Source organism: Sipha flava, unplaced genomic scaffold, assembly GCF_003268045.1.
Source record: "Sipha flava isolate LNK unplaced genomic scaffold, YSA_version1 74_pilon_pilon, whole genome shotgun sequence".
Classification (NCBI taxonomy): domain Eukaryota; kingdom Metazoa; phylum Arthropoda; class Insecta; order Hemiptera; family Aphididae; genus Sipha; species Sipha flava.
Window position 1 is genome coordinate 421044 of NW_020273614.1, and position 26389 is coordinate 447432.

Here is a 26389-nt window from a genome sequence, read left to right on the forward strand (position 1 = left end):
AATAATAATAATAATAATAATAATAATAATAATAATAATAATAATAAAAGATTGTATATATAATTTTTGTATATGTATATTGTATATGTAATTTCAAATGTAAACAAAAGTTACTGTAACGGATTTAAAAGTCTATATTGCAATAGGCATATAAGCATATAATTATTAATTGAAAGTTAAAATACTGGTAAATATATGATAAATAAATAAATCAAATAAAGTTAAGAAACAAGAAAACTAACTTTAGGTCAAAGATTAGGACCCATAGAAGAAACAGTAAATTACACAGAATAAGTACAAGGACCATCGGAATTGGGAGTAAAAGAAAATATGCATTACATAATGTATAAAATAGAAAACCTGGTATAAACTACTTAAAATTGATTAGACATCCATTGCGGAATAAATGGGGTAATATTGCAGACTGAGCTCACTCCTTCGAATATTACAAATATGAAATTCGCATCCATTTTTTCTGTTGAAGTAATTTTTTGTTATTTATTAAGCAATTTTTAATATTTTTTTTTATAATATTTTATATATTTTATATTTTTATTTTTTTATCACATATAAAGCGACTTTTTATTGCATATATATTTACATATATTGGTTTTTAATAAATATAAATCCAAGCCCTAATCAGATAGTCCTTAGATAGTTCCTGGGGATAAATGTTGGTACAGATGTTCGGTTGTTGGTACGTTTTTTTTGTAAGATAGCCTTTTTTTACTTATATGGTTGTGCAGTTTTTTCTCTTCATGCGGTTATTTAATAACCATAGGTTATTTGACTAGTAGTAGTAGTTGTAGTAGTAATTTATATCAAATCGAATTTTTTCAATCTTCGATTCAAAACTCTTGAAAAATCAAAAACAAATATTGCTACACTATGCACAAAAAAAACAGATAAGATGTAATAATATATTATATTCTTGAGGCATCACTAAGTACATTCAATTAAAGTAATTAAGCACCCATCAATCATTATTCATGTTAAGCTGATATCACAATGGTGATTGAACACATCGTTAACACACTAAATAATCTTATGTCTTACAATATTTTTAAAGATAAATTTTCATATTTCTGGCACTTAATATTGTTTTAAATATATTATTCCATCGTACAACATGAAGTTTTTCGCGTTTGCACTATCGCTTTTATTAATGAATTATGCAAAATGTCAAAAAAATCAATGCTATCAGCTTACGAAAAATCCTTATTCATTGTTTGCGTCAAAATCCGCATATAGTTCACTGTCAGCTAATCAAAACTACACAAATCAAAGTAAGTTACATGTATTTATTTATACATCCAGTAAAACTAACCTAAAAGGGTTTTGGGGACCACTTAAAAATAGCATATTAAGCGGGAAATCGTACCAAGGGAAAAATAACAAAAATATTTATGTTAGAAATTAGTGATTGGTCGAACTGTTCGAATCTCGAACCGAACCGAACCGAACCCTTGATGTTGGGTTCGGTTCGAAATTCGAACTCGGCATGGAAAAAAATCAAACCGAACTATCAAGCAACTTTTACTGTTTGAAAATCGAACTTGTAAATATGGTTCAGACTTACTGGCCACGATAGTTTGAAAACCAAATATTTGTACAATTCTTCAATAGTTATTTTTGAAAAATAAAAATTGATAACGATTATTTAGAAATAATTAAACTATTGGCGATAGAAAGTGATAATCTGTAAAGGGCACATTATGGATTATTTATAATAATAATGTTATTTTTCCAGTTGCATGTTACATATCCACCCTCTGCCGACCAAAACATTCATAAGTTGTTTATCGCCAATAGAGTTTGTCTACATTCATAAATTAGCTATTTTTGTTTTTATCGTATTTATTATAGAGGTTAAAATCTATTTTGGATAAATCCATGATAATATTCCGATACCGCGACTGTGCTGTTAATAAAAACATGTTTACAACTTACGTCTTATATTCTAAATTCTACTAATCATTCTATATTTGTGAATTATAGTTATTATTACTATTTTTTTTATATATTATTAAAATGTGCTGATTGTATTGTCATATTATACTCAATACTCAATTCTCAATGAATATTTTATAAGCTACAAAACACGAGAGAGCATAATACTGGTTTTGAAAAATAATAATAATAATAATAAGAAGAAGAAATTATCTAAAATTTAAATGTATTTTAAATAATACAATTACTTAGACTTAAAAGTTAAAATATAGAATAAGTAATACGAAAACTTGAAATACAATAGTAATTAATAATTATGGTTGATTTAATTTGTAGGTAGATACAATGTACATGATAAAAAGTATTGAGTTCGAGTTTGAGTTTGACTTAAAATCATAATAGGTTCGGTAGAAAATATGAAGGTTCGGTTCAGTTTGAATTCGAAAAAATAATTTAAAGTTCGGTTCAAGGTCGGTTCGATTTAAAAAATCAGGGTTCGAACCAACACTATTAGAAATCAAATTATAATAACATGTATATTATTATTATTAATTTTCAACTATCTACTTTAGAAAATATTTGATTTTCGTCTAATTTATATTTATAACTATATTTATTTCTATTACAAATTATTTTACATTGTCTATTGAAAAAATAGTTGTGGTATTTTTAATATTTTTCATATTTTTAGGAAAAAGTACATTTTTAATTGTATAAAGAAATACAACGTTTCGTCTGTAATGTATGTGTATTAGACTAAACTTGTCTGCGATCGCACGAACACCTATATTTGTATTAGATGCTTGAAATTCATTAATATTAATTTTTTCTTTCAAACATGTCTTTTGTTTACTAGCCATTGCAATACGTTTACGAAACACGTTACGTTGCGCTAGCACGTTCGATTACGATGGAATCACACAATCATAACTAAATACAAGTACGATAATTTCACAGAACATAATCTAGAAAAATGTTTCATCGACGCTATGAATCAATGGAAAAATAAGATAAACTATAATTGTATAATAATTTATAATACATAGCATTCAACGATTATTCTATATTTACGATAACAATTGTTAAAATCAAAATTAAATTGCCATAAAAGTTATTTAGAGTGTCCGGTACTTAGGGGTTTTCCTATACGTAAGTAGTGAAAATGTCCCCGTTCCCATAAAAACGTCCGCTATTAGGAGGTGTCCGCTATTTAGAGGTGTCCGTTAAGGGAGGTTTCACTGTATTATTAAAACATGCTCAACTCAACATTTATATTTCAATCCAACTACAATTGTTGCTGATTCATAATTAGTGATTATTATTTATATTATTATTTGTTTATTCTATAAAATGTTATGATTTTTTTCTTACTTAACTTCGTGCTAGATATGGTATGTATTTAAATTATATACAGTATATGTAATGTAATGTGTATATAGTGATGTTATATGTATATATATTTTCGGCGGAATCGAAATATAAATATTCAGTGCAATCAAAAGTCAGCGATAGGTTTTTTACAGGTATAAAGACCTTTTCAGCGGAGTCGATATAGGCCCGTACAATAGATGTACAACTCGATAGGTTAACAAAAGACAAAAATATTAATGCAAAATATTATTTCTTCTAATTGAGTAATGTATGACTCAACATAGATAAGAAAAAATGGTTAATCAATACTCACTTTTTCAATACTCAGTTGAAATTATTTTATTGATGTATAAATTATTCTAATGGCGGATTTAGTACACAAAAAACGATCATTCAGATAAAATTCACAATTTCCGAATAAAAAACATTTCTGTTTTAATAATATTATGAAAAAGGCTGTGAAAGTTGAACAGATTTTAACATTTTAACGTCATTCTTAGTTATACCATTAATTATTAAGTAATATTATATTCTAAATTCTTATCAGTCCCAATTTTTTAGTGAACCCCGACACAAAGTGTGTAGTCCGAAACTGCAAATGTGCAATACGGGATTCGAGAAGTTTGTACCTACTAAATATTAATAAATAAGACTACTATGAAGGTGTTTTTTGGGAAGTCAGTTTAAGCATATAGCTGATGAGAACTTAAATACATCTATTATATTTTAAGTTATATATCTCACATTAAAATAAATAATTTGTAAACAGTTTTCAGATTTATACCAGACAAAAGTATATTTTCAGTTTAAAAAATAATATCAGATTTGTTTTTAGTTTAACTAATTATAATGTGCAATTCAATTTAAAAAAAAAAGAACTATTACTAAAAATTATTACTGACGTACTAAAAATTATAATCATATTGAAGGAGATAGAATGCTTTGTATCATATCATTGTATATTAAAAAATGTGTAGTACGAACTTTTATGAAAAATAGGGACTGATTCTTATGCATTTTGTATTAGATTGCAGGACATTACAATTATGGATGCTATCAAGGCATGGTACACGAAATCCTGAAGAACATCAAATTGAAAACATTTCAAAACTAACCGAGTTAGCAAAAAAAATTTCAATCGAAAATTCAAATTTATGCCAGGAAGACATCGAAGAGATAAAAAAATGGGCTTATAATTTAAATAAAAATGATAGCTGTATGCTTAATAGCCAAGGTGTTCGTGATTTATCGTCTTTGGGAATAAGACTTAAAAATGTATATAGAGATATACTGTATACATTCAACGATACGTTTAACCCTATGACATATAAAGTAATATAATAAAACTTATATTATGATTCTACAAACTAAATTAAAAGTTATTAATACTTTTCAGGTTTTATCATCACCTAAAGCTCGATGCGTGGATAGTGCATTTTATTTTCTTAGATCTGTATTCAATGTGAATGTTACAGATATACCATTGCGACATGAAGATGATTTCAGAATAAATGTACCTTTATAATTTATATTATTGACTGAACTACTAATTTAGAATTGAATTATTCATTAGAAATAAATAATTCTATAATATAAAAATATTTAATAGATATCAAAGTATAAAAACATATCCAATTATGATGATTTGGAAGAAAGTGGAGTCGAAGAAATGAAGAAATTTGAGAATAGTATACACATGCAACAATTAATTACCAGGGTGACTAAGATTTTAGGATTTGAATCCAACTTGAAAATAGGTATATTTTTTAAATACATATAATTATAATGAAAATGATATTGCATTTAACTGGAGAAAACTATATATTTCTAAACTGAATATTCGGTGACAATATTTGTTTAGATTTTTGTCAAATACGGATTATAAATACCGAAATCTAGTTGACGAGATAGATTTTCGATTTGTGTAACGTATACATTGTATGCATATTTGAACCTAATGATTAATCATAAATTGTAAATGCTAATGTAGGTTACATATTACGTATACACGAAATACTACATTAAAAAAATGAACACGCTGAAAATTTTTTTAAAAACGGTATACAGTTTGAAAATTCATTATTTTTCTAATCTACATTTACATAGATTTTATTAAATTTATAAAATTATGTGAAAGTATATAGCAATTATTTTTGTATATTAATACAAAACTTGTAGGTGTATTTAATAAATTATAAAATGTATAATATAAAAATAATTAAAAAACGTAAATCTAATATTTTATTTAATATTATATTATATAAGTAATGTTATGTGAGTTTTAAGTCAATTAATATGTTTTTCTTGAAACTCGTTTATTTTTCTCAGATAGGTTAAATTGTTTATGATTTCTATTTTTGTAGTTAACTGTAGTTGTTATATTATCCTAAGTTTTTGCACGAAATTTTAGAACATTTTTCTATTACAAAATATAATTTATTTTTTACCAAATATTTTCGAATAAATTACATTTAATTTGAGCGAACTCGATTAAAATATGGACCCCTTACATTTAGACTTTAATTATAGGTCCCCATTTACAACATTTCGGAGGGATGCTTGAACACACCTTCCTATGGTGTAATATAATATAGGTAATAGGTATACTCAGGCGCTAATTTAGAAATGAAAAAAGGCCTCCTCTTTTTTCATTATATAGCCCCCCGGTTAAAAAAGTGAGTTACTGCCATAATTCGTTGCGTATGTCGATTTGTACAAATTCTTTCGTACGTCTAATTTTTTTAAATATTTTAAGGACCTACATGCAATATGGTTCTACCTAATATCTAAGGAGGTCAGACTTCAACCCCCATATCCCCCGTTGTATCCGCACATGGGTACACTCCTTATAGACGTTGAATATTAAATCTAATTCAATTGTGATGTAAAAGTGCGATATAATAAATTAATTGTCTATAATGGTATTAAAATTAAAAATTTTAAAATACAAGAGTCAAACATTTATTTTTACACTCAATGATATTTTAGAGAAACTAAAAGCAATTTTATAGTTATTTCATTCTTTTAGATATTTGAAAAATTTACTACCAATTGTGATAATTTTTGATTCTTTTGAAATACTCTATTTTAATATAGAATTTTGTGCTAATTTATAGATTTTATCACAGGAATTATTTTTATATTTAAATTTATATATAAGTGTTAGATGTACGCTCGGAGTATAAAAGTAAATATATTTAATACTGTATCTAAGTATAATTATTCAATAAACAATAAACATAAATAATAATACAAGTGAAGTAAAATACAATAACCATACAAAACCATTTTTTGAATTTTATTATTCGAATTAATTATCCAGGTTATGAAATTTAGTTCATATTAATATCATCTTCACTATGGGTACGTGATTTATAAATACACTTATATTTATAATTTTATTAATTTTTTTTATCACATGTATGATATAGAAACAATAAAATCGATGTACGATGCATGTAGATTCGAAAAAGCATTGAATATAAATTCACATCCTGCTTGGTGCGCCATCTTTACACAAGAAGATTTAAAAGTAAATGGTCCAATAAAATTAAATTCATAATCCATAAGATTGTTAAAAACTGTATTATGTAATAGGTCTTAGAGTATAGAGAAGATTTGCAACATTATTATTTCCTAGGATATGGTAATTCGATAATTAAAAGAATTAGCTGTCCGATTATAAAAGATCTCATAACCAACTTCAGGTAGGTATCCCAATAAAATGTTGAAAATAATATATTTATATACATAATATATATTATATGTATATATATTTATTGTAAAAATGATTTATGTTATTTAGACAAAAATCTCAAGGACTACCAGGCCCGAAAGGGGTATTTTATTTTGCACATTCGTCAAACGTGTTGAGCACTATTGCTGGACTGGGCTTCGCCAATGACAGTTCACGCCTGTTAAGTTCAAATTACGAAGAGATGCAAAATAGAAAATGGAGATCGTCGTATTTGGACCCTTTTGCGTCCAATATAATTGCTGCACTCTACGAATGTGATGGTGATCATAAAGTTACATTTTACGTCAACGAAATTCCAATGGTTGTAGAAAAATATGGTTGTACCCTTTGTCCCTGGGAAAAAATTGAGAAAATGTTTGATCCAATTGTTTCTAGTTCTTCGTGTTCATTTTATCAGTCAACTTCATCAGCTACGTTGATTTTGAACGCCATAACTTTAGTATTTTTCATTTGCTCCATGAATATTTTAACATCATTATATTAATATACATACTATTATATATTCATGCTAAGGTTTTTAACTGTAATTAATTGATATTATTATTATTATAAAAGTATTTGACTGAATATTTATTGAATTATTTTTTTAATTATCTATTATTCTAGATTTACTAACATTTTATACTTTAATAATTCATTATTATGTGTAATTATGTGTATATATATGTGTATATATATAAATATGTTATATTATGTGTAATCATAATGGTATAATTTTGACAATTTTCAAGTACGTAATTTTTAAGCAATGATCACTTCTCGAAGTCGGTAGTCGATTAAACGAACGCTCATTTGGGAACAGTATACCGTAGTTTATTTATTTATGAACGCTCGTGTTTGACATATTGCATATAAAAATCACTAAAAAGTGATTAAATCAGCAATATCCGTTGTATTCAAACTATATTTTTCGTTATTTATATTTTAATATTTTAATAATTCTAAAAATTCTTTGAATTTCATACATCTTTTTGAAGGAAGTGTGGCCACTAGGTAATGAATTTATAATAAATATGCATTTAGCGTGATATATATTAGTTATTTATGTAGTGGCGTATTTATGTGGGTTACTACCCCATCCCTCGGAACTCAAAAATAACAAGAATCAAGAAGCTTGTAGTTTTTTTTATAATATTGTCATTTGTCATAATCATACTCTTATTTATTGTGTATTGTGTACAATAAAAACAATTATATATATTATTATATTAGTAAATACCTACTTCTTTCAATTCCTCATTTAAAAATAAAAATAAAATAGATAAACGTTACGTAGTGTAAAAATTATAGTAAGAATTTTGATTTTATTGAACTCCCTTTCAAAATGCATATATATATTATATCTATGTTATAATTTATGGACCCCCAGAAAATAATTGAAAATACGAGTACCTACGCCATGCCTCAGTTACTATGAATTATAACAAATTAAGGAACTTATATACTCAAGAGATTTATAGTCATTATATATTTAAATATTATTTCGCTTGTATAGTTATGGAATCGAAAACGAGTCAATTGCAAGAAATAATATCCAAAATATTTTAGTAATAACAATAAAATCAGCTGAGCTGTTTATTCATAACTAGGCTTAGGGACTTAGAACTCTAAAAAATACACAAGTATCCACGTTCGTTAATTTGGCATATTGCTCGCAAAATTGGCGTTTCATATGGTTATGTTCGAAAAATTCTAAAAAAACACAAAATGCACCCATATAAAATCAATTTCGTCCAACATTTGTGTGCAGGAGTTTCAATTCGTAGGTTAGAGTTTATAGCTTGGTTCAATGTTAAATTTTTTGATGACCCTTTAATAGTCAATCATGTTCTTTGGAGTGATGAATCAAAATTTACAAACAATGGCATTATGAATAAACAAAATCATCGATACTAGGATGACACAAACCCACACTGGTCACGTGAGACTAATTTCCAAACGGTCTGGGGAATAAATGTACGGTGTGGGTTAGTTGGTGGAAAGCTAATAGGACCGTTCTTTTATGATGGAACGCTTAATGGTAGACGATACCTTAATTTTTTAACCAACGAACTACCAAGACTTTTGGATGATGTTTCATTAGACACACGAGAACGAATGTTTTTCCAGCACAACGGAGCACTAGCTCATAATGCAATTACTGTTAGAAGATATTTAAATCAAATATTTTCGAACCGCTGGATTGGTACCAATGGTGTCGTTCCTTGGCCTGCACGATCTCCTGATTTAACGCCACTGGATTTTTTTTTATGGGAATATTTAAAGACTGTGGTTTATGCAGATTCACCTGTCAATCTTCAGGACTTAAAAAACAAAATACAGGTGGCATGTGATATTTTAAGCGAGAACCAAATCAAGACGGCAATTTCAACTGAATTTTTGAGGCGACTTGAATCATGTTTAGAGCATAATGGCAAAAACTTTGAACAATTCATAAGATAGATTTATTTAATCTATTTTATTTTGTATTATAATATTATCATTATAACTATTTTGTTATGAATTTAATTAAAAACAATAGATTAAATTAAAAATAATATCGTAGACTAAAAATTATTTTTAATTATTTCACACTTATTTTATTATTTCCAGTGGTTATAAATGAAAATTTCATTAAACACGATTTATGCATAAATTCAAATTTTGACTTAATTCTAACTTGGTCAATTTTGTAAATAGAAAAAAAAATTTTATACAAAAAACGTTTAAAAAAAAATAATCTATTCGAATATGTAAAAAAAATAGTAGTGTTTCCATTAAAAAAATTTAAGTTGTGTTGCGCATGCGCACACCAAAAGTGTTGAAAATTTGAAAATCATAAATAAATGTGTATTTAAGTACCCCCTAAGCACTCTAAAATATTCGCTTCAATACAAGATCATCCACCTGAGATATTTAGTGTTACCTTAAATCGTGATCACATTGTATCTATAGTATTTTTATTAATCTATCGTTCTTTATATAATTTTGATTTATGAGTTAGTGTTAGAATTAATTATACGGTCTTGAAACTTTTTGTCGACAACTCCAGTTATAAGTGACTAATACATAGTTAGTCTAGGATGAGATTTCAGAAAATTATTATCTTAATTTTTCTCTTATAGTTGCATAAAACAAATATTACAATTTCCAAGCGTACATCATATCTAACATCTCATACAAAGACTAATAAGAATGAACAGTTCAATTTTCAAAAAAAACATCTCGTCGTATCATGTTTTATTTCAAATAATCAAACGTACGTTCTATTGTTTGTCCAGCATTATAAAATAAGAATAGGGCTTAAAATTATTATTATAAAAGGCAAACAATTCGGAAATAACTGTCAGAGGTTTTAGGTATGCGCATAGTTAACAACGGTTAATTTTGAATCAATTGTAAAGGGTGAACATAAGGTATCTTTGTGGCATGGACAATTTCATGATATTATTTGTAAACGTATTATGCAATTCCATACTACACAGTTGATTTGAAAATTAAATTGATCCTTGGAACGACCATGTTTATAAGGACAAATGTAATTTTCGAGTCAATTGTATAAAATAGGGAATTACATTACACGTTCAACAAATAGTATCGCAAAGTTGTCTATGCCACGAAGGTACTTTACGTTCTATACTCTATATGAACTAAAACACATTTAGAATTATAATTATGACGAGAATCGATTCATAATTAACCGTTAATACCTAGCTTATCAATGCACATACTTAAAATCTCTACAACAGTAATTTCCAATTTGTTTGTTTTGAATTATAATAATAATTTTAAACCGTAATATTTTTTTATAGTTCTAGAAAAGCAAAATAAGATGTAAGCTTTATTATTTTCTAATAAATTAACTATAAATGTAACGTTGTACGATGAAATACAATTTTTTTACAAGTGAACTACCTATTCTATTTAGTCTTCGCCTAAGATGTTAGACGTTACGAGATATATTGACGTTTTTCGAACAAAATAAGAACGAGTAAAATATAACAAGAAGACCGGTAACTACTCCAATGGTATTTCCTCGGTGACTTCACATCTTTTGTATCCATCCGCTTTGGTTCGGCGGTGTGGCAAGCGTAATGCGAGCTTGGAATCGTCACAGTCCGCCATCGGCTTCCATATCAGAAGTGTACGAATGGGCCAACTGCTCCGAGAAAAATCAATGTACATCGGGCAAACATCTGCAGCTATTACATGGTGTTGCACCACGTGGATTTTTTTTTGTTAATAATTAAAATTATTGTTTATTGATTTCGTCAAATGAACGAGAAAAATACGAAAAAATAAAGCTACTCCTTACCCAAAACGTTCCGTGCCGGTTCTTGAACCGACAATGACATCACATTGGCTAGTGTTCGGGTTTGGTTTGCTACAACTGCGCTACTCTCGTTGACGGTCGTTCCAGAAGGATTCCCATCCTCAGCGTTTCCATCTGGACTAGGCACCGGTTCGTCATCTACGGTCGCAGAACTCTGCACCGTGATTCCGGTACCGGGAGTGTAGGCTTCCATGATGCACGAACTATCGGCGCTTCTCTCCGGACAGTTCTCGGCGACGAGACCTTCTTCGGGGTCTAAGAAATTTATAAAACATTCTTCGTTTATGGTCCCGTCTTTTGCTGGAGCTGTGCTGCTCTCGTCGACCGTCATCCCAGAAGGATTTCCATCCTCAGCGTTTTCACCTAAACTGGGTACCGGTTCATCTTCTACGTCCGCGGAATTCAACACCGCGATTCCGGTAACGGGATCGCAGGCGTCCACGGCGCACAAACCATCGGCGCTTCTCTCCGGACAGTTCTCGGCGACACGATCGTCCTCGGGAGTTAAGTCTTGGACGTTTTCTACATCCAGTTCGATCATCTATGTCGTTTGATCAGGTTAGAATATGAAAATATTTAATATCATCCCCGTGTAACAGCGGACGAAAATCATGTGCCGACGCATTAGCGCCGATACGTATCTACGTGTGTACACATGATAAAATATTGCGTCTGTAATACTACTTACTATGGAGGATGAGGGGAGGGTCCCTTATATTTTTTAGGATCACGCACTTAAATCTCGAACCTACGCTTCGACTTGTAGATAATTTTATCTATGGTCTTGACTGGTGGTGAGTGCGTTTTTTCAAAAAAATTTCTCTTCGTAAATTTTAAGCTAAATTGTTGGTGGTGTTTTATTACATCCAAAAATATTACTCATATTATTGAAGAATTAAATAAAACGTACTTTATGTTTTTCTATTTTATGTCCAATATAAAAGGCATATAGTGGTATACGCATTTTGAATGATTTCATTATACATGCATAAAGAGCTTGTTATTGATTTGAATTAAGCTTTATTTTCAATAATTTTATCATATTATACAGCGTGTATTTTGCAAGTGTATAAATAGCGTAAGTTCAGAAAAAAAAATGTGTAAGTTCTACTCATTGTTAGTGAAGTGTTTTTGATAATATGACATTGAATTATACAAGAAAATATAATAGGTGATTGTATGTTGTCTGTAACATTATTTTGAGTGAAATCTAAGTGTTAATGTCAATGTTAGTGATGAGCAAAGTTGGTCTTGATATTATGCAAGGACGCCCATATGGGAAGGGGGCAAGGGAGAAACATGTCACCCCCTGGAAAATGTCAAAAATGTTGGAAAATTAGTTACTATGATCAGAATATATTTTTTTAAATAGAATTTAAAAATTTAATTTAATATATGAAAATCTATAATTTGTTTATGAAAAATCTATTTATTTAGTTGGAAAATCAGGTTATCAGCTATAAATAACTAAACGCTTTTTCGTTTCTATTCTATGGATAATTATCAATTCTTAAAATATTGTGTATTTCCAGAAATACGGTATGTATATGTGTGTGTGTGTACACCACAATAATATTTATATAATATTTGTAAATTAATATTTTAACAAATATAACTAATGTTCTAAGTGTCCAATTTATATTATTAATTAAATAAAAATTAGAATAAATTACTTTTATTGTAAATTGGTTAAATAATTATTACTTATTTTATAGTCTTCCAGTTTGATTTATATAATGAAATAGTATAATGTAAAATTATAAACCCCTTCCTATATCTTGGGTCATTCCTATTTATGAATAGATTGATAAATAAAAATGTTGTCCCCCCCCCCTTGAGAATTTTCCTATGGGCGCCCTTTATACTATGGCTAATTGAGTACAATGGCTGTCCAAGACCAAGATTAAATAATAATAGTAATAATATACTAACTACTACTAACTACCATAGTCTTGGTTTTGGGTTTGGTTTGCTCATCACCAATCAATATCCCACCTTCATATTTGATCCATAATTTAATCAAAAAGGCCTAATATACGAGTTTTTCACGAACAAATACTTAAATGCAGTGAAGTCTTTAAATAATTATTGATTCGAAATATACTTGAAATGTGATTATAGGCATGTATAATGATGAATTGAAAAGTTTCCAGAGAATAACAAATGAAAAACCCACAACAGTTGTATAATAAGCAGAGTATACGACATTTATTTGTCAGAATAAGGCTGCAATGGGCGGAATACGCCTGGCCAACAGAGAGATTACACATTAAGAAAGTTACCGAAAACGGGTTGACAGGGAAAAGATCAACTGGTTAGTAGCGCCTACTTCTGTTAGCAACATATTTACCAGTGTCATCGATTCGACGTGATCCGTTTTCTTGTTGCACGCGTCGCCATCCAGCTGTATGCACCTGCGATGGTAATAACTCTTGCAGGACGAGCATTTCGAGATCGGTTTCCATATTTTTCTCCTCTCGCATTTGTTACACTTATGAAACCACTTGTAAAAGGGTTTGTTGACGAAAGTGTGTTTGCATTGTTCTTCCATTTTTCGTTTATTATTGAACACGGGTTATACGAACACGGTAGGAAGTTGAAGGATATAACAATGTGATTAAATGAGCGAACGTTGTCAATCACGAAATAATAATGTTCGATACGAGTCTGTTTACTCAGTTAGACGTACTTACTTCTGTATTTTTCGATAATTTTGCCTAGTGAATTTGTTTGTATGTTTATGTACGTGGCCAATTAATATTTTAGAATTTTTTATTATAAACGTATATAACATTATATAACATATAAGTATCATTTATATTATTTTTATATGTAACTTTGTTACATATAATTTTTTAATTTCAACGCTGTCACTTATACTGATTAAAATATAAAATCCTTCCTCTGTCCAGAATCCAAAAAAGTTTGGGCGCGAATGTTGAAAACAAAAAATGTCAAATGATAACAATGTTAGCACATTAAACTATTTAAGAATAAACAATGTGTGAAATGTTACTAAGAATTTAGTTTGGAATTTTAACTAATCTTTTTAAAATTATTTTTATTGTAAAATCATTACGATGATCTCTGCTATAGCTTGCAGAAATTTGTTGAATACGTAATAGTTTACATATAATAATAGTAATACTATAAGTTGCTATATAGTATTGCTATTTTTTTAAGTTAAATTTAATATTAATTTTACATTAGTTCAAGAAGAAGATACATTTTTTTAGTTATAGACTTAATGGACTAATATCTAACAAAAATGTTAAAAAAAAAAAATATAAATTATAAATATTTTTTTATATATTGCATAATAAGCAGATCACTAAAAAAATACTGTGAATATGTATATACTTTATTTACGTAAACATATTGTATCCAGTGCCGCAAAAACCGGGTGTGCAGAGTGTTCCGTTCACAAGCCCCTTGGCTTACATAAATTTGGGGGGGGGGCTAGTCCCAGCCTGAAATAAACTGAACTTTACAAACACACAATTATTTAATAATAAAAAGAAATTTTTTCAAAGTTCAGGTAAGGTTGTTATAATATTTTATAATAATATAATATTTATTTAACAATGAGTCCATTGAGTATTTGAGTAGGCATATAATATACCTACCTAAACCGCTTAAATAAATATATAGTGAAGTATAATATACAACAGACTGTTGTCAACAGTTACAGGTAATTAGTTTGATATATCTACATATATCGTACACTAACTGATGTGAAACATATTTGAAAACCTAAAAAAATTGATACTTAAATTGAACAAAAATAAATCCTAGGAAGTGGCTCAATATAATTACCGCACACGGGCCTCCTATTTTGTAATTGCGGTACTGATTGTATCAATAACGTGATGTATCCATTAAATATTGCGTTCATTAATTACTTATATAAACACAGGGAAAATGTATTTTACATATTCATTTACAATTGATAAATAAATACTTTGATTTCATTATATTTTATAGTATAGAGGAAGTAAGGGTTACTGATATTTAATCTTAGGCCGTGTCTCAGCAAAAGCAATTGATGACGGCAACGCAACCGCGACGTAACGCGACATGTATTATTAAATTGACGTGTTCTCACAGGTCGCAACAGGACTGGAAAACAACGCAACAATTTGAAAACTATTTTTGAACAACTCGACGTGTCAGTCTCTTTTGTCTAGTTGCTAGTGTGAATAGTTCGATTTTGTTATCGATTTTGTGAATAATTCAATTATTTGATTATTACCTACTCTGGTTTATAATCAATTTCATATTTTGTTAATAATTTATTTAAAATGGCAAATGAACAAGAAGAAAATATGGCATTCGTACAACTTATAGAAAGTCACCCATGTCTTTATAATGTAACATCATCTAATTACACTCGACCAGACATAAAAGAAAAAGCATGGAACGACATTTCAAAAAAAACGAACAATTCTAGTAAGTAAAATGTTGTCAAAAAATCAAAAACGTAATTACTAATTAATCTTGTATAAACAATGTACATACAGATACAATATTAAATAGATTTATCATATTATTTATTAAATAAGTAAAATTAAAAGTAATAATAATCATATAACAAATAAGACATATATATATTAAATTAAGTTAAATTAAATTATAGTATTCCATTGATATGGAATAGAACCGGCGGGTGTCATAAAATATTCACATTGTTGTAAGTCCTCTCATAAAATGATATGTCATAGCTCTATAACTTTCGCCTGTTGCCATAAACCTAAAAAAAGTTTAATATATTGTTGATAAACAATTTTTTTTTAAAAATGTAATTTAAATAAAAAATCTAAAATAAATAAAAAAGTAATATGATAAATAGTTGTAATATGAATTAAGAATATTGTAACAAAATTTGGAGCACAAATATTCATATTGTACGTCCAACTTCATGGACCTAATGTATTGTATAAGTATTTAAATTGTAAAGGTCTTATCAATTTATTTTTTAAATGATTTTAGTTCAAACATGTAAAGAACGATGGAAAAACATAAGAACAGTATTTCTACATCATTTACGACAAAAAGTACCAAGTGGATCATCGGGTGGTCTTAAAAAAAAATATTATTTAGAAGATGCCATGCAATTTATAATTCCATTTGTTAAAAGTGGCAAGAAACAACAAGGAAATATATCAATATCATCGGAATTGGAAAAGGACACTAACATGGAAGATATTGAAGAGGAATCAAATGGTGAAATAATAGAATCTGTTCAAGTACCAGGATCATCTGAATTATTGAGCAGTCATCGAGATATAGCAGACGATCACGATAAAATAGAACATAGCGCAAAAAGTATTAAAGTAAATAGTAAAATAAGTGATGTTGATAATTGTTTCATGGAATACTTTGAAACAAAAAAGAAAAAAATGTCAACCTCACCAGAATATGCAGATCAAAAATTTTTGTTGAGCTTACAACCGGATATACAACAAATGAACCCCATACAAAAAAGACAATTCAAAAGGAAAGTTTTGGATGTTATCGGTTGTGTTTTAGAGGATCAAGGTTCATTAAATTCATCTAGTAATTTATGTTCCTCTAGTTATTCTACATTATTGACAGTACCAGAGGCAAGAACTAGTCATTCAAGTTCGTCTAGTTATTCTACATTATCAACAGTACCAGAGGCAAGAACTGATAATACAGGTAATCAATATCAACAATTTGATCCAGCTCAGAGTGGTTTTAATATTTTTTAATATATAATAAAAATATTTTTTTTCCTAATTTGTAAAAAATATGTTATGTTTTGTGAGAGTTTTCACACTAATTTACATTCTAATATTTCTATTTTTTTTTTTAATTTAATAAAAGATTGTCATTTTATTTTTGTTGATTATTCTAAAAATAAAAAATATAATAAAGTTTAGTTGTATTTAATTTAATTATTACCTTATTGTAATTAGAAGTCTTTCCTCAACAGACACTGCTTTTCTATAGTTGGTATCTTTTTTTTGAATTGAAGTCTTCATTAGTTCTACTAGTTCTTGAAAACTTTCAATACTCATTCTATAAAAACCATGAAATTTAGCTGGGTCTTGGTCTAATTCTCTTGTTAATATAAATAAACTGTGGTTGATGTTGAGTGAATAATATGGATGAACCCAATTTTTTTTTTTTTTTGTTTTTTATACCTCAAATACATAAATGCTACAACCATATCCTCATCGGATGAAGACATTTTGATAACTGAATATGCATTGAAGTTGTATTGAAGTTTCATATTAATTTTTTAGATGAGAACAACTGGGCAACTCAACTACAACTAGACTCGAATCTCTATCGCGTTGCCATCATCAGTTGCTTTTGGTGAGAACACGGCCTTAAAAGCCGGTATGACAACTCATCTATCATAGTTTATCATTAAATAAATTGGTATCATTAATACATGCATGAATACAATATGTCTTCAATTCTTATCGTTTACAAGAGTTGTGGATATCATGAACGTTGTTGTAATCAAAATATTTTTTGTGCTCTCCTTCCCACGGAAATCTTTTAAAAACGAAAGATTTTTTCGATTTAATAGGGTACATGAGTTAATCATAATATAATACTAAGAAACGCGTAACAAATAAAGAAAAATAATGATAATGAATTCCAAGTGGTCTTGACTAAATTTTGATTTGAATTTTTACTTAATGGTTTGTTAACGAATTTATTTAATAAATTTAATATTTACAAGTATATTAATATAGACACATTTCACTAAATTAGGGTTTAAACATGTGAAAGGATTTAACGGGGGAGCAGGGAAGATGTAAGGGGAGTCAATCCCCACCAACTACAGGGCTTGTAAAGCGTCCCCTTGAATATTTCTCCGATAAGTGTATTGAAACGCTTAACAGTTTGTTAAAAATAATCATACGCTGTAAAACAGTTGAAAAATTATTTTTGCAATTCGGTTTATGTCACTAGGTTAGGTATTAGACAGTGTTCTACAAACAAAATTAACTAATATTAAGTATAAATTATATATTTATATGTATGTTTTTTTAATTATTTTTATTTTATCAAAATATAATTTAAATTTACAATTTAAAACAATAAGTGTGTAATTTACATGTTTATACATTTATACAACACATGAATAATTGTGGAGGTAATTGTTGACTAAAAACATTTCATACTATATATATATATATATACACCTATTTATAATTAATTACCCTGTAATTGTATGGGACTATATGGAACGCTGTAAATGATATACAGATAAGAGTCCTCCCTGCCCTTCTTTGCTACTTTAAACCCTGGACACGTGTAAGCTTATTTTGGAACCGGTGATTGAACTTCCGTAGAAATTACACCCGTGAAAGGTCGTGAGAAAAAATACGCAATCGTCAAGCCGCTTCCGAATTTTGTTTTCACGAGTGAACTGTGTAATAAGCAGGGCTCGAGACTTGTAGCATTTGCATATTTTTTTGTAGTTTATGAAAAGATAGCAGAGTAAGCAATAAATCCATTTCAGACAAAAATGAACTCAATACTAAAAGTTTTTAGTGCATATTTTTGCATATTCTAGAGGTTTTGCTATTTTTTCGACTATTTTGCTATTTATTGCTAATTAATGTAAAAATTGAAAACTCAATCCTGCAAAAATACATATTTCGACCACTCATCAGTGATCAACAGTTTTGGGACGTTATAAAACTCATTGTCGATTGAAAAAAATATTCCTAAAATATCCCAATGCAAGTCAATATTGTGTTTATCGTATCTTTTATCTTGATGTTGTTGTTGCACAAAACATTATTAAGCAATAACAGATATTACAAGTTTGAAAATATTCGGAAACACATAATAATACAGTGCAATTATGAAGGTACAAACTATAAGTTACCTTTTAATGATTTATTGATTTGAAATAATTATATTTTACAGATTGGCAAAATTCGACACATACAAATTATTGAGAACAGGAAAGAGTTTTTAGTCATTATTTGTAAAAAATTATAACTGTAAAATTATATAAAAATTTTTCTTTAAATTTTAATAATTATAAATTCATAAATGTCTAAATAAAAATTTTAAATAAATAATTTTTAAAGCATATTTTCATATTTTTAGTGCATATTATAGTGCATATTTTACATTTTTTTCGGTGCATATAATAGCGCATATTTCATGATTTATTAGTGCTATAAGTCTCGAGCCCTGGTAATAAGTATAAGTCACCTAAGCTTCAAATTACAGATTTCATTCAAGGACGGTGCATCCAATCTAAGTGACCAGTTATATTACATTATAGTAACATTTAGTGGCGTATCCATGGGGGGTTTGGGGGTCAACCCCCCCCACGAACCTGAGATGGTAAATTAACTTTACATGAAACACGGTTTATATTTAACATTTTCATATTTTAGAATTTTAACTTGAAAATCATATTAATAGTTTGTATTAACACTATAAACGTATTAAACACACGCTGCACACACACACACACAAGTTATAGTATTATGATCATATTTAGATACTTTACTACTACTTTGATAATTTTTGCTTGGGAACATATTATTTAAGTTTTCTACAACGATTGATTCTAAATCGGTCGTCTGGTCCCGATAACTAATATAAATGCTATATTATTGTCTGTATTCAAAGTTTATTTTGGGTATAACTATTGCATTCGCGGTTCGCCGATCATTTAACACAAGCACGTTATTATGTATAACTAAAAGTTATTAGTTAATAGTTGGTTGTTGCCCGTTGGTGTCTCACTGTTTTACTTACTACTCGTTTATTCGTTTATATTTGACATTTGTATTCCACTATATTTGTTTTATATTAATTTGACATCATTCTAAGACGTCTAAACATTACATTATGATAGAAAAAGTGCACTTGATAAGTTAAGGAGGTTAAATTTTTCCATGTAACTGTATTTCGATATATTTTGTTTTTTTAGCTTTTATTAGTACTAGACTATTTATTGAAATATTTATAACTAAATGAAAATTATTCTTTATTAATTAAAATCATAATTTTACTGTATTTTCTTTTGTGGTTAAGTTTATGGGCCCGCCCAAAAAAATATTCCTGGATCCACGCCTGAGTAAGACCCATGGCCGGCTTTAGCTCTTTTGGCGATCAGTGCAAGAATTATTTTGGCAATTCTCCATCTTAAACGACTTAAACATATAACTTAAACAGACAGAATTTTGGGAGCTGTAGGGACTTCATTATACATATACGTATTATAATCTAAGTCACATTCATAATTAAAAATGCTCAAAATAATTTTTTTCAAACGTGTATATCCGTCTCATACTTGTAAATCATTCATAGAACAAACAATAATACTTATAATAATATAGTGATAGTTTTTAAAACTGTAATTGTACTTACAAGCGCGGCCAATCCTTACGTGTCGATAGAATAATAAATAATGATAATTATAATAATAATCAAATTTATCGTGAAATTTTTTTTCTTCTATCTATAATAGATAATTTGCGTTGCCAACGATTGATAAAATTTAATTCTAATTTTGACACCTCTCACGGGTCATTCGGATTTTGGCACCCTGTGCCGTCGCACGCGTCGATCGTATCTAAAGTCGGTCCTGGTAAGACCCGTAGATATTTGCTAATTTAAAATAATTAATAATTAATAATTTGATGTTTTGTATTAACGATGGTTGATTTAGGAATTAAAGTGTTTTTCGTCATACCGTTTGCCTTTTTTTCAAATAATAGTGAAATGGATTTAGCTATTTTCTTCACTTTAATCGCTTATGAGCTTTTAATTCTATGAATTGCTAGCTATTTAAAAGTTACATTAGTCGTAATAAGTAATTTCAATTAGAATTATAAAAGGGAAGGAAAAAATATTTACATAGGTTTGTTTAGGTTACCTACATTTATATATATATATATATATTTTTTATGGCCTGGTGAAATGTCAAAACAATAAATTATAAACAATAAACAAAAAATTGCCTAAAAGTTCGTACACTCGGAAAAAATATTGAAATGACGCCCCTAAACGCACGGTCACTTATTCGTTTCGACTACCGGTGACTTTAGTTCGTGCCAGTCCATCCCGTGAGACGGACCGATTACAGGGACCGCGGTGTGTTGAGCATGTTGTCGATGCTCAGGCCCCCGGCGGACGGTCGCTCACCGTTGACCCTCGTTGTTTGCGGAGCTTTTGGTCGGTTCCGTTTCCATCTAAGACTGCAAGAAAGTATCCCCCCCTACACGATCTGAGGCAACCGGCCGCACCCCAGTTCGCTGATGAAATTCGACGGTGGACGTACGCCATCGTGGTTTCACTAATTGAATTGGAAAAACAATGGCTTCTTTATATGCGTAATCATGTGCGATAAAAGTGAAGAAAATTACTATGTTAGTGTATATAATGGTTTCGAGTGATTACTCCAATCATAAAATACGTACATAATTTCATAAATAATTGGTAACAGTATGTCAGTAGGCTTTAGATTGTGTTTAACATGGATGTATTTAGATTTTTTTTGGAGGATGGAAAATTTCCTCTAAACAACACTTCACAATTTAACCAATTAAAAACCAAAAGCCCCTTCAGCCCCATTCCACCATTAATATGCCTTTTTTAGGATATAATTATTGTTGTAATGCCGTATATATGTATGTTTACAAAATATAACTGTAAACTATTATTCCATACGAGGCAGAAATAAACAAATGCCCAATCATCTACATTTCAAAACCAATATGAGGCTACAGCAACGGTAATTGAATAGTCGCGAAGTGTCGTGGTAAACGACAAGTTTTGATTAAGAATTTAATTTTTATTTGTTTTATTGTAAAATTGAAGTTATTTTAATCCGTTTATGTTTTAAACAAAATACTTATTTTTCATTTTTTTTTTTTAATATTTTAAGAGTATTAAATGTTTAGTGTGTGTACTGAATTGTTTGTGGCAAAAAAACCATTTAGTAAAGTAGGAAGACATTTCTATACTTACTTTATAATACAGTACTTATTATTATGATCACCAAAAGGAGAATTAAATAAGTTTGAACCAAAGGTAACAATATTTACTTGTTTGACGGTCTGAGACTCAATAACCAAAATATATCTGTTATAATGGGTGGGGCAGTGGGTTCTGATGAATTTTAATTGTAATTTATTGGTCAAGTATTAAAAACAAAGTAATGAAACAAATTGTATTTTATTCAACATAAAGATTATTTTTAATTGTTATAAACAAAAATCTAAATTTTTAAAAATTACATTACTTAAGTGGCCGCCTCCATTTTATATACAGTCGGTTATCCGTTTTTTCGTACTGTCCATAACTCTCTGTAGGATATGCACATCGATGGCTGTAATTTCCCGTCTAATGTTTTCTTTTAACTCTAGTAATGTATGTGGCTTATTAGTGAATACTTTAGAGTTCAAATAACCCCACAAAAAGAAATCAGGTGGAGTCGAATCAGGAGAACGTGATGGCCAGGCAATATTACCATTCCGCGAAATCACACGATTCGGAAACATTTGTCTAAGAACAGCCAATGAAATACGCGCTGTATGGCTAGTAGCACCATCTTGTTGGTACCATAGATCTTTATGATGTACTCCTAATCGTTGTAATACAGTTGGCAAGAAGTTGTTCAACATTTCCACATAACGTTCAGATGTTACGGTCACACATTGTTTTCCTCGAAAAAGTACGGACCCAAAATGCCAAATGATGTAACGCCACACCATACAGTTACTTTTGCAGAACGCAAAGGAGTTTTATGTAACAAACTAGGTTTTTCTGAAGCCCAAAAACGATAGTTTTGCTTGTTTACCACACCACATAAATGAAAATGTGCTTCATCTGACATTAACAAATTAGACATAAATTCATGATTTTCATGTAACAATTGCTGAAACCTGTTACAAAATTTAATTCTCGTACCAAAATCATTCGGAAGGAGTTGTTGCACTATCTGTACTTTATATGGAAAAAGTTGTAAATCATTATGTAAAATTCTTCGAACAGTTCTGGTGGACAAGTTCAACGACTGAGAATGGCGTCTTGTCGAGCGTTGTGGACTTTGATCGATTGCTTGACGTACTCGTTCAATGTTTTCTGGTGTTCTTACACTTTTTTGGCTGCCTTTATAAGTTGTTAAAACAGAACCAGTATTTTGAAATTTATAATACCAGTCTAAGATTGAATTCCGTGAAGGAACATTGCCTCCAACAGGAATATTGAATTGTCGTCGAAAATTTCGTTGTACAGTTATAATTGATTTACACTCAATAAACGTCGTAACAGCAAAAACGCGCTGATTCACAGGCCATGTGTCCATGATTACTGATAAAATATAACTAAACATCATAAACTTTAATCTGGCGACAAACTAGTTTATCTTATCCACTTTAAGGTACGCGTCCATACGTACGCATCGTATGAAACGGATTTTAGAATTATTAGTATAGTAAGTTATACATATGCGTCCACTGACCGGCAGGGGACGGATCGCACGTATCGGTCCGTCGGTAATGCCGACGAAATTGATCGAAGGGGCAAATCTTCCGACTGGTGCGGATGTCATACGGATTTCGCTACGATAATGCGAATGTTACTAAAAAAACCGACCGTCGCATGGGCAATATGATTGCTACCGGTACAGTGGACGCACTACCACAATTTGATCCATTTCATACGATCCGACCAATACATACAATGCATACCTTAAGTATCCAACCGCAGTACTCTATAAATCATCAGAACCCACTGCCCCACCCTGTGTATGTTAAGCCTTCGCATAGCATTTATGACATTATCTTATAAAAACTCTTTAAAATTCAAAATGTTTATTTTTTTTAGAAAAGTTAGTCCTAAATGTTTAAGTGAAGATTTCAGGTTGATACTGATTTTGATTTACTAGTATACTAATAGAAATATAACGGATTATCTAAAAATGTTTAAGAAACACTTAAAAATTTAATTATTAACACTTAAGGTTCCACATTTAAAAAAACAATTTTTGGTGCATATGTTGATCGAAATCACATGAAATGATGCTTGACAAATAATGTAGTATTTACATTAAAATTGTATAAATAATGCAATGTCAAATTTCTAAATCATCATCTGGATCTTCTTCGTCCCAATCATCTGCTTCATCAGGAATATAATGAATTATTCCTCCAATATTAGATGCATTTTGTACTCTAATAAAAAAAAAAAAAAAACAATCAAACATAGTTTTAACTACCGTTTTATCTTACAAATAATTCACTAACAATGTGTATGGTAAAACTAATTCTTCCTTTGCTTTCTTTTCATTTTCTTGCAAATCCAATTTAAAACTAGCTAAATTTTTTGGTATACCTTTTTCTTCTTCTATTGTTTGAGGCAACAAGTCATTTATTAATTTGAATGTACAATCAGATTTTAATTCTCCTTTTAGTTTCTAAATAAAAAGTATAATATATAAATAAAATATATAATGCAAAATAAATATGAAATTAGTTACCTGAACTACACATTTACCATTTGATCTTTTATGTTCTAATCTTAAATTTAAAACTAATGGATTATTGGTATTTTGAACATGTATGTAAGTTTTACATATGTTTTTTAAATGCTCAGTATAATGCTTTTCTGTCACATCCTCATGTATCACAGCCACAAGTTGTACAACATTAGGCACTAAAATCAAAGTATCACAAAGAATTAAATCTGACCATAGGGAAAATTATAGAGGGTTTGAGTTAAACATTGTAAATTAATGTAATAATTTATTAATTTGCCTTTCTCTAAAGATGTAATTTCCAATACTTCTTTATATACATTCCTGAAATCTGTTCCAAGTAAATACATAGATAATGAGTCAATTAAAATGACTACATTTTTGGTTGATTGTGCAATTATATTTGTAACAGTTTCATACATACTTAAAGTAGAAGATAAAATATTAGTCATACAATCATAATAATGTATGTTAGATAATGAAGGAAATAATTTTTGATACTGAGAAACTAAATGTTCAAAACAAAGTACATGGATATCATGAGATTTACGATTTTCAGATATAAGGTGTAATATAAACTGTCCTTTAGCTAGAAATGAATCTGAAACAAGTAAAAAAATAACATAAAATCTATTAATTCATTCATGAATATTATATTCATAATCTAATATATAAATTAATTTTATTATGTAATTATTTATAAAAAAATAATTTCATAGTAAATCATTTTTTTAAATTAAAAATATAAGTAAAATGTAACCCACTTTAAATATTTTGGTATCCAGCTCTTTAACAATTTATAATAGAGATACTAAAAAAAATTAAAATAAATACTATTGTTATTGTCTAAACTTGAAAATCTATTATAAATTATTCTGCAAATTAGTTAATACTTAAAATACACAACCATATAACATTTCACTCAATTTATAAGTATAGAATTAATATATTTTGTTATCCAAGTAGTTATCAATCGAATATAACATATATCTAAGTACCTTAAGTATGCAATTTAATTATGAAAATATTACAATAATAAAACGTAATTTCAAATGTAAGTTTATGAAACTGACCTTCAATGATTATTAGCCGATTGGGTTGTGTACCTCTTATTATACTATCGTAAACATCCATTACGTTTAAATATAATAGAAACACTGTAAAAAGTACATTTGAACAGATGACGATTATATTTTAATAATCGCTGTAAATTAATCAAGTTATGCCGCAATAACTTGTCATTATCAAAATTATTGTTATCAAATTGTTAACCTAAAAATTGTGGAATCTTCATCATTAGCCTCGAATTCAGTTACGTAATATACCTAATTACTGCTAGATGTAAAAATGATTCAATATATAAAAATATCCCAATCAACTGAATTATATACATATTTGCATTCTGTAGTCGCTCTTACATGATGAATGATTACAAGTTACTTGACGAATTTATATAACATGATTATTATTGTGTATTGAAAAAATATCGTTTATGAACCTAACCTAA

At 28.8% G+C, this 26389-nt stretch overlaps 5 protein-coding genes across 5 annotated transcripts; 3 read left to right on the top strand and 2 right to left on the bottom strand.

Moving 5' to 3' along the window:
• The first annotated feature begins 988 nt into the window (after window positions 1-988).
• On the top strand, window positions 989-7586 carry LOC112692577 (multiple inositol polyphosphate phosphatase 1-like). The gene is made up of 7 exons (XM_025567295.1): window positions 989-1286; window positions 4349-4653; window positions 4718-4834; window positions 4931-5078; window positions 6753-6853; window positions 6919-7028; window positions 7127-7586. Exons 1-7 carry the CDS (start codon window positions 1130-1132, stop codon window positions 7560-7562), a joined length of 1374 nt encoding a protein of 457 aa, XP_025423080.1. The 5' UTR covers window positions 989-1129; the 3' UTR covers window positions 7563-7586.
• Window positions 7587-9175: 1589 nt separating this feature from the next.
• Window positions 9176-9520, top strand: LOC112692505. The gene has a single exon (XM_025567175.1). It carries the CDS (start codon window positions 9176-9178, stop codon window positions 9518-9520), a length of 345 nt encoding a protein of 114 aa, XP_025422960.1.
• Window positions 9521-15356: 5836 nt separating this feature from the next.
• Window positions 15357-17122, top strand: LOC112692499. The gene is made up of 2 exons (XM_025567168.1): window positions 15357-15839; window positions 16380-17122. Exons 1-2 carry the CDS (start codon window positions 15692-15694, stop codon window positions 17120-17122), a joined length of 891 nt encoding a protein of 296 aa, XP_025422953.1. The 5' UTR covers window positions 15357-15691.
• Window positions 17123-22645: 5523 nt separating this feature from the next.
• On the bottom strand, window positions 22646-24185 carry LOC112692494. Its single transcript, XM_025567166.1, has 2 exons — window positions 23316-24185; window positions 22646-23234 (listed from the first exon to the last, which is right to left on the bottom strand). Exons 1-2 carry the CDS (start codon window positions 23740-23742, stop codon window positions 23056-23058), a joined length of 606 nt encoding a protein of 201 aa, XP_025422951.1. The 5' UTR covers window positions 23743-24185; the 3' UTR covers window positions 22646-23055.
• Window positions 24186-24328: 143 nt separating this feature from the next.
• LOC112692493 (elongator complex protein 5) lies at window positions 24329-26323 on the bottom strand. The gene is made up of 5 exons (XM_025567165.1): window positions 25956-26323; window positions 25163-25483; window positions 24886-25061; window positions 24653-24822; window positions 24329-24580 (listed from the first exon to the last, which is right to left on the bottom strand). Exons 1-5 carry the CDS (start codon window positions 26014-26016, stop codon window positions 24481-24483), a joined length of 828 nt encoding a protein of 275 aa, XP_025422950.1. The 5' UTR covers window positions 26017-26323; the 3' UTR covers window positions 24329-24480.
• Between the last annotated feature and the right edge of the window lie 66 nt (window positions 26324-26389).